The sequence below is a fragment of the Stylophora pistillata genome, chromosome 2 (assembly GCF_964205215.1).
Source record: "Stylophora pistillata chromosome 2, jaStyPist1.2, whole genome shotgun sequence".
In the NCBI taxonomy this organism is placed as follows: Eukaryota; Metazoa; Cnidaria; class Anthozoa; order Scleractinia; family Pocilloporidae; genus Stylophora; species Stylophora pistillata.
In genome coordinates, this window is record NC_142520.1 from 41,119,878 (window position 1) to 41,137,362 (window position 17,485).

Here is a 17,485-nt window from a genome sequence, read left to right on the forward strand (position 1 = left end):
GGTCTTTGAGGTTAGAAAGCAAATCTATGCTTGACAATTTGCATTTAACATAATTGACTGCTGCTTTATGAAAAAAATGCATATTAATGATAAGATTTACTAAAACTTAGTTTGAATAATAAATTTCCTGATAAACATGTACATGTAGGTATATCTCGTGGTACATTTTGTTTAACATACCTTTTATGGAACCAAAGTTTTAAGCCTCCAAAATTACTCCTTATCTTAAAATCCTCACATTCAAGGTATTGAGAATTTCTCAGAATTATGTGGACTTCAGGGTTATTCAAATTGCTTCAAATTCAATTCCCCAAAAATTCCCAAGAATTCCACCCTTCGTAACTTACAGATAGTTTGTATAGCTAAGAATTCCTAGGAATTCCTTGGAATTCCAAGTCCTCACAAAACTGGAACCTTCCATTCCCAGAAATTCCCAGTAGTTCCAAGCTTTTCAAATCAGAGCTTATTTGCATAGTTAGGAATTTCCAGAAAACTAGGAATTCAGTTTCCAAGGGTACTTTAAGTCGCCCCACAGCAAACCATCACATTTTCCAGAGAGGTTTGATAGTTCCCCTTTTTAGATTCCTGAGTGGGAAGAGGTCCATTGACATACACAATGATTAGGGTAGACCTCACAATTCAAAGTTCAACATAACAACCATTAAGGCCAAAAATATCTCAATAAGTTAGAGAGAGTGACAGATTCCATTTACCATATCACTGTATAATCACAAGGAAATTTGTGATCACCCACTAACTGACAGACGACAGACCAGCGGAGAAACATTCAGAGAGATAAAAATACAAAACTTGGACAAACTTACAGACTGAAAACAGATCGACTGAGATACACCTGACTAAAGGACTAACACTGTCTGCGCACTGACTAGCTTATTGACTACGTGGCTGATTTGAGAGGGTACATGGGCTGACTGATATTTTATCTCTGATCAACGAAGCAAAGGGGAGCAGGATGGAAAGATGAACAGTTTGAATTAACTCTTTACACACTGACATCAACATGAATATTCTCTATATTGTTCTCTATACATTTCCTAAGGTGCTGACGAGGAGAATTCGTTTAACAATCAAGAGCTTCTACAGTTATTGTCATTTCTGTTATTCTCGTGACCTAAGATTGTGATTCAGGGGTGATATTGTAAGTCGATGGCTCTGAGAATTTTGATAGTCATTTTTTTTCTTCCTATTATGCATGGATTTAAGGCTAGTCATTATTTTATTGCCCCACGTGGGTGGAGGAAGGAAGTCAAAGGATTTCGGCAGGTCACTTTGTTTTCAGGGGGAAAGAAGGGTGAATCATTCGTCGCTTTCTAAGTATAAAGTGGAGACTATAGAAAATTGACTACCAATAAGGGGGTGGGGGTCATAAGTATATTGCAAAGTTTTATGGGGGGTAGGGTAAATTTCCTTAAAACTCAACCAACCCCCCCCCCCCCCATCTTACCCTACAATTAAGGCGATTATTTATATGCTTAATGTCAGTGCTGGCAATCGTCAGGCTGGTATCATCCGCGTACATTCTGGGTTCTGAATATGTCAGACTATGTTTCAAGTCATTAATATTTATCAAAAACAGAAGGGGTTCCAAACTTTTTCCCAAGAGAATACCGCATCTTGAACTTTTCAGAGTTGACTTACGAAAATCAATATGACAAATCTGAATTCAATTATCTAAACGGCAAATATGAACTCGGATTTAACTTAACTCTTGAATCATTTTCATAGAATTTGGCGAAGAAAAGCGTCCCAAGTTGGTCTTAGATTCCTTTGTCTAACGAAAAGAAAAATATGGAATACGCTCCCATGGCTTGTAGCTCGTTGCTTTACACTACCATCATTTTATTTTTGTAAGAAAAGGCCAGGCCTCAAGAACATTAAGGGCGCATTCTATAACTACGACGTGCCTCAAATTTGTCATCGCAGCCGTATACACCTCCATTCAACTTTCTGTTTTAAGACTTTGTGAATCGAGTCTTGTTTCCAAAAGATTCGAAAAGTCAGTCTTGGCTTAGAAAAGAATAACGTTCGTCATATCGATAACAACTTTTCATAAACTAACTGAAGTCAAATCAGAAACGAATTGTGCAATCCAGATTTCAAAACTATTCCCAAAAGCAAAACTTTTACAGAGAGGCTTAGCAATTTAACCTGACTTAAGTAAATCCAGCTCAGTGTGTCCTTATGTTACGATTTGCATCCCAAACAGATAGACGAAGAGAGCTGAACGGCCTTCTTAAAAATGCTCAAGAGACAGGAAGGAATGAGATGCGCATAAAGGCAAGAATGACAGTGATAACAAACGTTTGCGTCCTCAGGACTCGGGGATTGTCCAACTGGTTTTGAGGCTCAGAATATACATACACAGCTTCATTAAACTGTACTCTTTTCTTGCTTCTTGGGTGTTCATTGGCGTAAACCTCACTCTTCTGTTCATCTCCTCTGTTTTCATCACGGTGAAGGCCTTCAAGCACTGGTTGTTGAATGTTTCAAGCTGGGTTGGGACGACTGAAACGCCGACAGCTGTTTTCCCTAACTGAAGACGTTTCACGCTGACGAAAGACTCACAGACAATTTCTCCCTTACTTTCTACTGAAGGGAAATTTATTGTACGAAAAACGAAGCGCAGCTCTCTTTTTTCCGCGTCCACGTTCTTTGACACTTCGTCAGTGTGCGTTTCATGATACTCTGTGTCTTGCATAGCGACTCGCTCTTCCGAGCACGTTTAACTATCACGATTTTCTCGTCCATCGGAAATGCTTTTCCTCGTTACTTTAACGCAGGTTACTTTTTTCTGTCACAACTTTAAAAATTTCCTCCACACCTTTAGACTTCTGAAAATATATTCCCTCCGTCATGCACTCAAAAAGAATAACGTCTGACTGGAATTATAATGATTGACACGAAACTTTTACTCTTGCTTAATCTGCATAACAAAATAAGAGTAATACTCATGATCTTAGATTCTCTTTACAGCTTGACATATTTCTAATACTACTCTCATTGGAGAATTACTAACGCCATGTAAAGGCCTCGATCGAATTTTCAGTTAGCTTTCTTTCAGGAAAAGGGAGTGGCTACAAATATTTTTCTTCTACAGCAACTTAAGTAGCGTCTCGATTATTTTTGTACATCATAGAGCTACTTGCCGTAAAATCAATCAAAGAGGGGAGGGGGGGGGGGGGTCGAGAAACGTTGGAATGACTTGTAAAAAAAACTATAGGATATTATTCAATAACATGCTATTTAAGAATAAACACTAGCGAGAAAAACACACAACGTTTCGATGACTCCATGTCATCATTCTCAAGTGAGAAGAGAATAAAAATGAATAGTTAATTTATACCGTACGAAGGTGGCAAACGTAAAAAGTTTAAAATATTTAAAATATTTAAATAAATAATTGCGCGTGTTAAGTTCATAAATGTAAACTATTAAATAAATAGTTTCGCGCGTATGGAATCCGATTGTTTGTTCAAAGAGGGCTTCATCTTCTTTATGAAAAGCATTTCATGAACTAAACAGTCCAGTTTCCCGGTGCACTTTTTAAGTACGTTGAAATGCTTGGTCAGGTCGCCGATGGTTTGTAGGCCGTGGTCGTTCTTTAGATGTTTGCCGATGGCCGAATTACGGTGCTCATTAATACGTTGATGTAAATGCCGGCTGGTGTACCCGACGTACTCTGCATCACACAGATCACATTTATAATTATATACAACGCATTGTTAGCTAACTATAGGAGGTTTAGGCTCACGTACTCTGAGATCTTCACAGATTTTGCGACTCTTGAACACGGGATGAAGGGTGTGATCGATTTTGTTGCTTAGATCTGATAATTGCCTTTTCACTGCGTCAGCTGACTTTTGATCTTTAAAAGGCAAAACCACTCGGTGAACAGCATTTTCGTTGACGGATAATTGAGCTTGCACTACAGGGTTTTCCGACCTAACTGAGGTGACAAAGTGAGAGATGGTGGAATTGATGAGGTGGTCGGGATACTTGAGGTTTGTAAACATCATCTTTAGATGATCACATTCAGATTGGAAGGACTCCCATGTGGACGACAGGCGGAATGCACGATTCGACATGGTCTTAAGTAGTGATTTCTTGTACCTTTTATCGACGTGGCTCTGGTGATGAAGCAATAGGCCTGTGTTTGTTGGTTTCCGATAAACACTAGTTTCTAGTTTACAGCCTTTCTTGAGCACTTCCATACCGACAAAAGGTAACTTGTTTCCAAATGCTAGCTCCATGGTGAAGTGTATGGACGGATGGCAGTTATTTAGCGTTGATAATAAATCTTCTGCCGCTGGTACACTTGTGACAATAGCAAACGTGTCATCCACGTACCTTCTGTAAAATTCAGGGAGCTTGTTGTCTTGATCTAGTTTCTCTTCGATAGAACAGAGAAATGCGTTTGCCATAAGTGGGCCCAATGGAGAACCCATGGCCACACCGTCGGTCTGCTCGTAAAGATTGCCATCAAATTGGAATAGTTGATTCATAGTTGCAACTTCTAGAAGTTGAACCAGTTCAGGCTTTGTAATGCTGAGGTCGTGTGTAGTATTAAACCAGTTGTCAGCGAACGCCTTCTCAGCGATGATTTCGATCGTTTCTTGAAGCGGCACATTAGTGAATAGTGACGTGACGTCATAGGATACCAGATTGTCCTTCTCGTCGATGACTAGGTTTTGAATCTCATCGGCGAAGGAGAAGGTATCTGATATTGTGTAGCGATTGCTTGACAGGGGCTTCAGTTTATCATCAAGCCACTTGGCGAGGGCATAGTTGTAAGTGCCATAGTTGTAACATGCTATTTGCCTGATAACGGTTTTTGAAAGAGTTCAAACTTTCAATTTGTAAGTAATTACCACCAATTGATGAATGACGCAAGAAAGCACAAAATGTGACTCATTTCTGGCGCAATCGTGAATGCTACCAACCTCATTCCAAGGGCTCCTATTCTTCTGAGAGAAAGAGAGAGCATCCTGGGAACGAAGTTTACATGCTACGAAATCGAGAGGCAAACAAAAACGATTATAATGAAATCTGGTACATATGCATTGCAATGCAAACGTAGTGATTTTGGATTTTGACCACTATTGGATGTTTTTGGAGTTTGGCTACTGGTCACTGTTTTTTCATTTTGGCCTCTAATAGCTGCTTTTGAATTGCCACCAGTGATCGCTTCTTGGATTTGGGCTACTAGTAGCCGTTTTTTTAATTTTGGCCACTAATAGGTGCTTTTGAATTTGGCCACTAGTGACCGCTTTTTGATTTTGGCTACTTGAGGCTGTTTTTTAATTTTGGCCTCTAGTAGCCGATTTTGGATTTTGGACACTGGTGGCCGATTTTGGGTTTTGGCCACCAGTGCTCGATTTTGGATGCTGGACACTAGTGGCTGACTTTGGATTTGAACACTAGTGGTCGATTTTGAATTTTGGCCACTAGTGACTGCTTTTGGATTTTCGCCACTAGTGGTCGGTTTTGGACACTAGTGGCCGATTTTGGATTTTGGACGCTAGTGGCCGTTTTAGACTGTGGATACTAGTGGATGTTTTTAGATTTTGAACACAAGTGACCGCTTTTTAGCGATTCTATTCCTATGGATGTTAAAGTAGCTGAGTCACGCAATATTTCAAGTACGAGAGGTGTGTTGTGGCCATAAAAAATTTTGTTGATTGAAAGGAACCCTCAAGTAAAGCATTGCATCAGATAATTTTTGAAAGGGCAACCTAAACTGAATCAGAACATGGTTAAAATGACAGGCACAAGAAATTTCTGTTAAATATTTCGATGTACACAGTATTACACATAAATCTACAGGAAAGAATGTCGTTTGGCCGGATGGGGAAATGACAATGACAATGACAATGACAATAACTTTATTTATACTTGAATTTAAGATAGCAAATACATGCTAATATCTTCAAGTTAAATTATCTAAATTTAAAATATTTAATATTAATCTAATTACTAACTATCTAAATACTATCTATATATAAAATACAAAGTATAATTCTAAAGCAAAGGATATTAAAATATAATTTCTAAACAAGATAAAAACTAAGTAAAATCTATTCTACAGGTCGAATTTCAATTTAGAAATTTCGGATTTAAATTGACTTAATTCGTGTAGCAGTCTTATGTTATTGGGAAGAGAGTTCCATAGCTTACTACCCTGATAGGCCAATGAGTGGAGGCCATAGCTAGTGGTATTAACCCTGGGTACCATAAGAATATTATCCCCCCTCAGATTAATCCTGCAGTTGCTTAAAGTAAATAACCTAGAAATATATTCTGGAACCAACCCATGCAAATCTTTAAATACCAATGTTAAAATATTATGAATTCTTCTATTAAACAAAGTAGGATGCTTGATGCGCAATAATAATTCCTCATACGAGCTATTATCATCGTTGTAAATAAAGCGCAACGCACGTTCATTAAGTTGTTTCAATTTGTTGGAATTACCTTTTCCGCAATGATGCCATACAACAGAACAATAATTTAAATGAGGCAAAAGATGAGCATTATATAATTTAACCTTGGCATGGATGTTGATTAATTTCTTATGTCACTGTAAAACTTGAATTTGCTTGCTCACTTTCCGTGCTATGTTACCTATATGTTCATTAAACTTTAAGTCATGATCAATGGTTACACCCAGTAGCTTAACACCCCCACCCCCCCCCCAAAAAAAAAAACTGATCTCCTGACTCCCAATGGCAAAACAGGGTATAGTAGTGTCATTGCTCTTACCCAGCCATATGGCAGTACATTTATCCGGATTCATCACAAGGCCATTAGAGCAAAACCAAGAATGAGCAGTGACAAGATCAGTTTGTAGGTGTCCATGTAATAGGGAAACATCGTCATTAATATCAAAGATCTGAGTATCATCGGCAAATGAACTTATTTTGGACTGAAGACTAGATAATAGTAAATCATTTAGGTAAATATTTAAAAGAAGGGGACCTAACACACACTCTTGAGGAATTCCTCTAAAAGGAGGACTCCAATCTGAAAATTGATCGCCTAATTTTACTCTCTGTAAGCGATCAGTTAAGTAATTACCGTAAATGCTCGAATTAGCGCTCAGCCTCAAATAAGCGCCCCGCTTCGAATTAGCACCCCTCCTAAGGCTCAAAATTTGTACTAAGCGCCACCCTTCAAATAAGCGCCCCCCCCCCCCTCCTCCCCGAGAAAAAATGAATTTCGGTACTCGGTACGATATACCAGACGTATACGGTCTATACGGTTCTTTTAATGAAATGTGACATTGTTAAAGTAGTTTTCTATGAGGTTTTTGAATTTTTATGTTGCAGTTTGGTCTTAAATAGAAATAAAGATAGTGTCATTTTGAGACTAAAAATTCATAAACGAAATAAGCGCCCAGCTTCAAATAAGCGCCCCCCTCTCGCTTTAGAAAATTAAATAAGCGCCCCGGGCGCTAACTCTCGCATTTAGGGTACCTATAAATGCACAACTTTTGGGTGATATACCATAGGCAGCAAGTTTGGCTAAAATTAAATCATGTGGCAAGCTGTCGAAGGCCTTGGACAGGTCAATACTAATAATAGAAGTGGAATGTTGTTTGTCCAGACCATTTCGAAACTCTTTCAATAAATTTATCAAAGTAGTCTCACAGCTGTAGTGGTGACGATAGGCTGATAAAAATTGGGACAGCTTGTCGCTAAAGAATTCATTGAACTGACCAGCAATGATTCGTTCAAATATACTACCAAAAGTGGCCAAAGTAGTAATAGGTCTATAATTACTTTTAGAATATTCAATACCCTTTTTAAATACAGGTGTGACTTGGCCCAATTTCCAACAAGTAGGAAAGGTACATGTAGCAATAGAATAATTAAATAAATCAGATAGAACTTGCGAAATAGCGGGACTACTATCTTCAACTAGGCGAATAGGGATATTATCATAACCTGATGATTTCGAAGAAGCAAGAGAGAGAACTATATCAGTAACAGTAAAAGCGCAAGTGGGATGTAAACTAAATTGATTAGTCTGATCATTCTGATCATTAATTGTAGACATAAAGCTGTTAATGGTTAGGATACTAGGATGGCTTGAAAAATCAGAACCATAGATATTCTTATTCGATAAAGGAAAATTATCACAAATACTAATAAAGTATTCATTAAATAATTTAGCTATGGTAGACTTGTCTGTAATAAAGTCATTATTTTCTTGCAAAACAATGTCATTTGCTTGACCCCTCTTAGAATGAAAAGGAGAACCAAAGAATTTCGAGAAATCCTTTGGCTTAGAAGAACAGTGGTCTGCTTTCTGATGAAAGTAATTAGCTATTGACTCCGTCTAAGTGAAGTAAACAAATTTCTCTGCTTCTTGTACAAATTCCAGTTGGTAATGCAAGGATCACGTCTGTATTTCCTCCATAAATTGTTTCTATGCCGAATTGCTTTCCTCCATTGTGGAGTCAGGTATTGCACATGCCCACCCCTAAGATGGAATTGTTTAATGGGTGCATGAGTATTTATGACATCAGTAAATAGCTTGTTAAAGGATAAAGGCTGATAGTTTCGAAAGAAACTGTTTGGGGCTGCGTCGGTGGGAGTAACGAAATAATTTGGATATATCAACAAAGTTTAAATGGTAAATTGGCCACCGTAACGATTACAAAAGCTGACGTTTCGAGCGTTAGCCCTTCGTCGGAGCGAATAGAGGAATTGTGGGTTGTGTGTGCTTTTAAAGGCAGAAAATGGAGCTACGTTATTGGTGGGAACATGGCAACGAGAAAAACACGAATAAATTAGTGGAATGAAAAGCGTTCGTTGATCCCTGTGGGATTTAGACTGCCGGTTTGAAAGATGAGCTTTTTTTCAAGAGTTTTACGGCTTTCCGTGCTACCTAAGTGTAAGGAAAGACCGCAGATTGCCATATGTTGCTTAGAATGATTAGGTCAATTAAAATGTCTAGCGACTGGTTTCGATGTGTCCTTGTCATTCTTTTCCACGTCTCGACGGTGTTCTCGGAATCGGTCACCTAGTCTTCCGCCCGTTTCGCCGATGTATATCTTTTTGCAATAAGTGCAAGTTATGCAATAGATTACATTGGCGGAGGTGCACGTGTAGTGATCGGTGATCTTAATGGATCGTTTAGGTCCCGATATTTTATCAGTGTTGTGAATGAAAGGACACGTTTTGCATCGTGCACGAGCGCACTTAAAAGTGCCTGGTTGGTCATTAGTCTGAAAAGAACTTCTGACTAAAAAATTGCCTATGTTTTTGTCGCGTTTGAATGAAACGAGCGGAGGCTGCGAAAAGATAGTGTTTGTCTCTGGATCATTTTGAAGTAATTTAAAGTTTTTAATAATGATGGATTTAACTGAGTGGTTGTGAGGGTGAAACGTGAGAGTGAATGGAATGCGGTCGGAATCTTCCTTATGCGACGTTTGTAGTGCTGAGACTGTAGTGCTGAGCTTGTTAAAGGCCCAAGCCTGATCAGATACATCATCAAACACAGAGATAGCATGAAAGGGAATTAAGGCCAGATCATTCAAAAGCTTGTCCTTGTTATAATCTTTGAAGTTCCTATAAGTGACTTTCCTTGATCTATGATAATTAGAAAATGATCTCATAAAGGTGTATACCAAGGAATGGTCACTGAGACGAGGTTCAAAGACTTCAAATTTAAGAAACCTTCTACTGTTGCTAGTAAGTATTACATCAATGACTGAATTGATGACTGAGTAATCCTTGTAGGTTTGTCTATCAAACAGTCCAGGTTGAATATATCACACAAGTCTAGAAGCTCACGACCACTATTACCAGGATTCATTAAGTTACAATTTAAATCGCCAAGGGAAATATTGGAAATCATGAAAGATATTTGTTTCATTCTTGGTGTACACTTGATATTGAACACAAACGTCAAGGCATGAATCGTTGTCTGACAGGGTGCGGTACCGGGGAGAGTGGCGAGACATTCAGGCCTAAGAAGGCATTCTTGAGGAACTTTTTACATTTAAATTCGGCTCTTGTTAGGAAAGTGCCTCAAGAGGGTTATTGAGCCGCAGATACAAACCTGTTTAATGTTGTCACACGAAAAGTTATTCCTTCCGCTTTGCAAGGATTTAGTGACACTTTTTGGACTGAAACAGATTGGGCCTAAAACAAGTTTTAATGCATTTAAAGTAGATTTTGTCGACACAAACATTGTCGTATTAGCTTTAATTTGATTTCCATAGTCTAAATGATCACTATATCTGGTACTTTTTTCTCTTAAGTGTACATGTCCCACGTAGATATCATTGTCTTCTTTGCAGTCTTCAGCTGGTTAAGTTTCTAAAAGTCGCATTTCAATGTACTGCAAAGCAATTATTTAGCTCAAACGTAAAATCATTAGGGGACAGATGAGAGGCATTCTCTTGGAAATATAAGCAAGGGCCTTTCCTCCTTTCCTCCTTACATCAAGGTGAGGATAAGGTTTAAAGTTAGATCAAAATTGGAATAGACTGGTTTTCTTTTTTAGTCGAACACAGAGTTAATCCACATAGAAAACCTCCCAGTCAGTGATTTTGAAGTTCTGACTCCCAGCTAAGATGCTGGACTGGTCCCGCCGCCAACTTCCACCTGGAAAGGACGAGTAGGATCCTGAGCTGTATCGAGAAAATTTTGTATATGATGATACATGCATCTGCGAGTTGGCGTTGTCAGCAATGTAGATGTTGTAGTTGTAGCCAAAAGTTGGACCAAAGCTGGACATCTTGTAAATTGCATATTGTGGCTGTATCACCATGCTTTTAAATGGTTGCAGTCCTCTTGAATTGCGGAGAGAAAATATGAAAGCTTTGGAAGTGTAACCATATCCACCACTAGATGCTAACAAATAAAATAAGCATTTTTATCCATGAGTCTACCAAACGAATATTTCTTTTATTTCTTTGAAGGACTCACTCTGAGCCACTTTTGCTTTGAATCTATTTGCGGCGGCCAATCATGCTCTGTAACTATTGCTCATCTTCACCATCAGGAAAGCTCAGCAGTCACAGACGAAGAGCAAAAAGAAAACGAAAACGAATGGTATTTAACCAGGGATGATTAAACTCTCGTAAAGAATACTGAGAATGATATTGACAAGTTGACAAAGCAAAAGATACGAAAGAGTAAGGAATAATTCATTTACCCCACGGAATGTCGGTGTATCCTCCAAACACGTACTGTCCTACTTTTACGATAGTGACAGTGTTCCGCTTCCCGTCACATCTGCTGTGGAAGGTGCTGACCGCCCAGCCGTGAGTACAGGCGCGGTAACACAGTATCCACTGAGGATGACTTCCGACTGCGGGTGTCAAGAACTCGTGAAGTTTAGTTTGATATTGGGCGTTCCCACCGATTATTGCTGAATTCATCCAGGACTCTATAATTTAACACAAACACAGCAAGCTTTTATCTTAAAGTTTTGCTAAAGGGCAGTGAGCATCTTGGTGGAAAGTCAAAAGAGAGGGAGGGAATGAAACCATTTCTTGCAGTGATATAGACAATTCTTTGGTTATCTTTCTGTAATTTGTTTCATTGTAAACAGAAGTTGCGTGACATGACACTTACACATTCACGTTTAGGTTAAAAGGGAAACAGGAGATGTAATGATCAGAGCGATGGCTTTTTAGGAGATTGGGTTCTAAGTTTGTGACGTGCTGAATGTTGACGGTAAACAATAAAACAAGGATTTGACGACTGAGAGGAGAGTGTACCCCACAAGTTCGGTACAATTGTATCATAATAACCGATGATCACTGTCACAGCAAACACACAATATCCGTGAGTGCTATAAGGAAGAACACCAACTTTTTCCCATAGGGAGGAAAGTGACTCCCGCAATGAAGGAAGGCACTGTGACTTTGCGAACGTTTATCTTACGACTCTGCATGCTTTAATGATATAAAAATTAGCACATCACAATTAAGGGAAAGACGATGACTGTGATGAATTTGTAAATTTTTGGAATAACTCTTCTCTCTGTTTATAGAAAGAGGAAAAGAAAATAATTTTTGGACGTTGTGTTTGTTTGGATGAATGGATGAATGAATGAATAAATGAATGAATGAATGAATGAATGAATAAATGAATGAATGAAGGAATGAATTAATAAATGAATGAATGAATAAATGAATGAATGAATGAATGGTTGAAATTCACTATTTGATCCTCACCTGGTGGGACATAATTCAAGGTTGTCAATGTGCTGATAGTGCCAAGCTTATTGCTGGCTTTGCACTGGTAAACACCGGCATCTTTAGGACTAAAGTTGGCGATGGTCAAATTGTAACTTGTAACAGAAGTTCGGCCTTGTGGTAAGGACAAGAAGCCCCTTGACCAAACCATCGCTGGTGGAGGAAAGCCAAATGCTCGACAAGGGATTGAGGCGTCCGATCTTCCTATTACTCTTAAGAATCGATCCGGACTTTGTATGAATACTGGAGGCACTAGATTGATAAAAAAAGAAAATATATAACTCCCATTGTCGCAGAGATACCGTAAGATATTTGACATTTGCGCCTAAGGTAGTGTAAAATAAATGAATATAACAATGTAGATGGAAAGGACTAATATGGCTTTTTACTAAAATGAAGGGGAAACTAACAAAGAAATCAACTGATTTGAATGACAAGCTAAGACATGAGCTAATCATGTTTGAAATAACTTCAGGAAAAGTTGAAAACAATTGGAAATTCTTTATTCGAAGCTGTTTACAACTGTTAGTCAACTTGAGTCTGTTTCTTTGAATGTAAAGTTTTTTAAAATAAATTTGGCAGACCAAATATTGTATCTTACCTTCCACGAAAAGCTTAACTTCTTTTTGCATTTTTCCCAATATATTTTCAGCCATGCAAACGTAACTCCCTGAATCATTATAACCAACATTCCTGATGAGAAGTTTATTGTCGCGGCTGTCGAAATTCTCAATTCCTGTGTTGTTGACTTTACTCCAGGTTACTCTGGGTTTTGGATTACCATCAGCCGAGCAGTTAAATGTGGCGGTCTGCTTCTCCCTGACAGTGAGTGATGCAGGAGATACATCTACGTCTGGAGCAAAAATAGACTCGCCTGGTTCGCCTTTAGGTCCCGGATTCCCAGGGAGACCTGGGTCTCCTAATAATACGAGAAAGTAAACAAAGTTAGGTCGTGAGTTTGATTCTATTTTTAGCATCTACATTAGTCTACTTGCAGGCGGTAGTTTGTGATTTCAAGCGCGAGATTCAGCACGGCGAATAGTAGGAGTAACAAAGCGAGGGGGAAGTGGAAAGGAGAGTAAAACCCCTTCACCCTCCCTCTCGCTTTGTGACTCGTCTCAAATCTTTCACCCGTCCAATATGGCGACCAGGGCGGAGAAAAGAAATTGACCAAGGCAGTTACACATAATTATAAAATTTTTATATAAGTTAATGTGGGTGAATAACTACCAAATAATTTTTCCTGGGAAAATAGCATCAAAGATGTGCAAAAAAGTAGGAAGAATTCTGGCAACGAGAAAAAATACTAAGATCGTCATTTTGTTAAAACAAAAACTCAATCTGCACCTCTTTCGCCTTTGATTCCAGGATTTCCAGCATCTCCCTTTATTCCTGGTTCCCCGACTGGTCCTACTTCTCCAGGGTATCCGTGATTGCCTTTTCGACCGTCTTTACCGTCCTTTCCAGGAATTCCCTTAGGTCCAGGAGGACCTGCCATGCACAATTTTTTCGTGGGTTGGCAGTAAGACTCGATAGATTCAGCGATAAGAGAAGCAACGTATTTTTTTATCGCAGAATCAGCTTCGTCTGCATCGCCAGATACGTTGTGTTGGGTGCCTAAACTTCGGCGGACAATTTTACTTCTGTACTTGATGACTTGGAAAAAAGAAAGGAATAACATGTTAAACCGCGTACGTCACAATCGACCACAAATTTGCAAAATGAGTGCTCTTGAGTTTAGGCACACATAAAATCTTTTATAAAGTTCTGGTAAAGCCGAATGACTTGTTTTGCAGGGTTAACTAAGAAAAAGTCAAATAACTATATTGTAGAAAATAAACAAGGAAGGTCAGTTCAACATCACGACAGATTACAAATATTTTGCACTCAGAGCTGCAGGCTGAAGATTCATAAACGATGCTCTCGCCTGCGTGTAGCTGTACCCTCCCTCCCTCCCTCCCTCCCTCCCTCCATTCGATTTCTCCTCAGGGGGAGGATACGGCTACTCTTAGGCTAAAAGTGCTCCGGCTGTGACCTTGGCTGCTGTGGCGTTAGTTTTAGTCATCGTCTATCGCGTGATTCAAGGCCATTTCTATAGACAACCCTTTGGAGGTAAGGGCAAAAATTTCGGGATAATTTCTGCACCAGTGATTTATCGCGTATGGAGAGGGCGTGCTACAATCTAAATATTTATCCTGCTCTACGAGTGCAAAGCGCACTAAAACATGCAATTTATGTAGTTGCGAAGTCATGTAGGATATTTGAATAAATTGGCCTAAATAAGTATTGTGGTTGATTAAATTAAAGAGAAAAAAAAAAGACGATACGTGACAGCAGAGCCATATATATGGTGCATGTAAGCTTAACCTTTTTAAAACACCCTTGCATTAGATTGCATGTTCTCCGTACTGTTCTCTTTACATTGCCTAAGGCTCTGACAAGGAGAATTTGTTTAGCAATCAAGAGCTTCTTTAGTTGGTGATCATTTCCTTTTTTCTCATGACATTAATGTGTGATTCAGAGGTGATATTGTACGGAGAAATTAGATGCTGGTCACTCTTAGAGGTTTAAAAGGGTTAATAATGAAGCCGGATATCCTTGCCAGAAATCTTATTTCTAAAGTGAACTTAAAGTTTAATCTAGGAGCATGAGGAGACTTGTTGTAAAATAAACCGCAGTGAAGTTTGATCAAGGTCACTAAAGGTCTGGCTGTAAGTCAGAAAGCAGCATGATTGATGAATCTTCTAGATACGTTCAACCACTGCCTTATCTCCAAAGGCCCGGACAGCGGCCGCAAGCTAACAAAAACATATGTCATCAAGTTTTGCCATAAAAAGCCTGTAGTGGTCTTCTGAAGGCTCATAAACATCAATGAATAGCTATCCTTAAACAAGGACTGTTTAGATTGCGAAGTATCGGCGGATAAGTCCCTTTTTTTACCTATGTGACTGCATCCTCGGCCTCCATTTTGGTTTGAGCAATTTCGAATCAGTGTCGCAATGCGTTAGATGATACGTTATTGCTTGATCGCCTCAGCAAAGATTCACAGCGTGTGTGTCTTTTCTGAAATAATCATCAATATCATGGCTGTGGATACAAACTGCCTTGTTAATGGAATACACGAATCTAAGAGCAGTACGAGAAAAAAGCTTTAAGTTATACCACTCACCACTAGAAGCATCAAGATTGTCGTTGGCTGGCAGGCGAGCATCTTTTACCACTTTCAGAGTTTCTTTGATCTGTTGGATTTCAAGGGTGACCTTGACTTCCAATATTTGTGTGTTGCTCTCCATTCTCAGGAACAGCGCGATTGTTAGGACAATTGCAAAAACTGACAATAGCAAGGAAACCTTGTGAAAATTGTTGCATTTCTCTGCATCACTCAATTTTGTATCTTCAACGTGTTCATCCATTCCTGTAGGATGACTAAAAAAGTCAAGGAAAATGTCGTGCGTGAGAGCTTGATTGAGCTTAGCTTGAAATGAGAGAGTAAACTTAGCAAATCGAAAAAAAAAAGCGGAATATGATCCTTTCTTTCATCACGTCGAGCCTTGCAAAGAAAACAACGAAACTAATAGTATTACCATAAGAAAAAAACACGTGAGGCGTCTAAAATGTCACGACTTACCCCGAGGGGATGTGCTCGATTTCTTCTTGCAATTTGGTTATTACACCAAGAACATTTACGCATACTGTATATCTTTGAACAAGCGCCCAGGCTCTTAATTTAAATTTCAGCTAAAAGTAGGGCGCCTATTGGAAGAAGGGGGGGGGGGGGGGGTGCGCTTATTAAGTTAGCGCAGCAATAGGACAAAAATTTGAAGAAAAAATAATGCACTTTAGGAAACCCTCGAAATAAAAATAACTGAAGCGAAGAAATCACTCTTCTGTTCTGATTCCGCAGTTGTTGAATTGTAAAAAGTTGACAATAAGGCGGTAAAAGGAAAAATTTTCCTTGCATCATCGGCCAACAGTTTAAGAAAGTGAGGGAGGAGGAGGGAGAGGAGGGAAGGCGCGCTTTTTTGTTGTTGTTGAAATTTTGGCTCCAAAGAGTGGGTGGGATTCTGGGGGGGTGGGGGGTATACCAGGAAATACGATATGTCTTGTAGGGCAGACCCAACAGTTCGTGAAGATTTTGAGCACATTTTATACAGCTACTCTGAAATTTGAAAGTTAATAAAGGTTATGTATGTATGTACGTATGTATGTAGGGACGTATGTATGTTATTTATGTATGGGACTCATCTCATTCTAGGCTGTCCAACAGTGAGCAGCCCGAGTGTGTAAATCCCCTTCGATCTTTGATAACTTCCAATCATTGCTGTCACGTTTCCGATAAAACTTCAACTTTAATTCTTTCATTTCAGTAGAGATCGTGTGGTGCAACAGACAACTTTAAAGCTTCCTTAATTTGAAGTAGCTTGGCGCTACAATTTATTAATTTCTTGTACCGTGACATACAAAGTAGATTTTCATACATTTTTTAAATATCTTCCCTCAACTCTCGTCAATAGGCACTGCCACTTACTCCAGCCGGCAAGAAACTGTTTCAAAGTACAGATTAACATACATGTATGTCAGTATCTTCGTTGTCCAGTTTCATCCAGCTTCGATATATCTACTTTAAGAGTCTAAAAATTTAGGACATGAGCATTACCATTATCAGTTAGAAACTTCAACATCCCCCCCCCCCCCCCCAACGAGAATTTGACTGTTGTCTCTTCCCCGGGGAAAGGGGAATGTAAACTTTGCCCGGTTGGGATGAGAAATCTAAACTGGACCTCTCGAGTCTTTCCAGCGGAATACATATATCTTATTAATCAAGCGCGAGGGCCGTACTGGGAGAATATCGGCCCGAGGTCTTGACAGTCCGTACTGAGCGCAGCGAGGTCCGTACAAAAAAGACCGAGGGCCGATGTTCTTCCAGTACGGTCCCGAGCAAGCTTGGTTAATAAGAGATTTATCATACGGCTGCTTTCTGTGCACACCATGAATAAAGCCCTGGATGATTGACGAGTAGTTGCTTGACTAGTGAATCTTTGAGGTGGAGGCTTCTTTTTGCGAGGCGAAGTACGCCACTGAAATACCGAAGGTACAGCATTGGTTTGAAGGCATATTTTGCCCGCAATAGTTTTCTTCAAGTCTTCCTTTTTAAAATGGTGCGAGCAGACCATGGTTGAGTCCAAGACTTTGAAGTTTTTTCCTTCCTCTCGACGGATTGCATGAAGCCATTGCTTTCTCGCGAGTTTT

At 39.3% G+C, this 17,485-nt stretch overlaps 1 protein-coding gene and 1 pseudogene across 1 annotated transcript; both read right to left on the reverse strand.

Annotated features, from left to right (window-relative positions):
* Nucleotides 1–3,257: 3,257 nt before the first annotated feature.
* Nucleotides 3,258–4,710, reverse strand: LOC111335411 (uncharacterized; annotated as a pseudogene).
* A 5,453-nt stretch (nucleotides 4,711–10,163) lies between these two features.
* LOC111344133 (uncharacterized) lies at nucleotides 10,164–15,743 on the reverse strand. Its single transcript, XM_088747315.1, has 6 exons — nucleotides 15,405–15,743; nucleotides 13,583–13,891; nucleotides 12,837–13,154; nucleotides 12,215–12,487; nucleotides 11,188–11,421; nucleotides 10,164–10,883 (listed from the first exon to the last, which is right to left on the reverse strand). The coding sequence occupies exons 1-6, from the start codon at nucleotides 15,646–15,648 to the stop codon at nucleotides 10,546–10,548; spliced, it is 1,716 nt and encodes a 571-aa protein (XP_088603441.1). The 5' UTR covers nucleotides 15,649–15,743; the 3' UTR covers nucleotides 10,164–10,545.
* Nucleotides 15,744–17,485: the final 1,742 nt, after the last annotated feature.

Bases quoted from the DNA above. Each gene is read 5' to 3' on its own strand.
- LOC111344133 (XM_088747315.1), bottom strand. From the start codon at position 15,648: ATGGATGAACACGTTGAAGATACAAAATTGAGTGATGCAGAGAAATGC. The intron at 13,892-15,404 runs GTGAGTGGTATA...CTTTTTTCCAAG, and splicing joins CAATCTTGATGCTTCTAGTG to TCATCAAGTACAGAAGTAAA. The intron at 13,155-13,582 runs GTGCAGATTGAG...TCGTATTATTAG, and splicing joins TGGAATCAAAGGCGAAAGAG to GAGACCCAGGTCTCCCTGGG.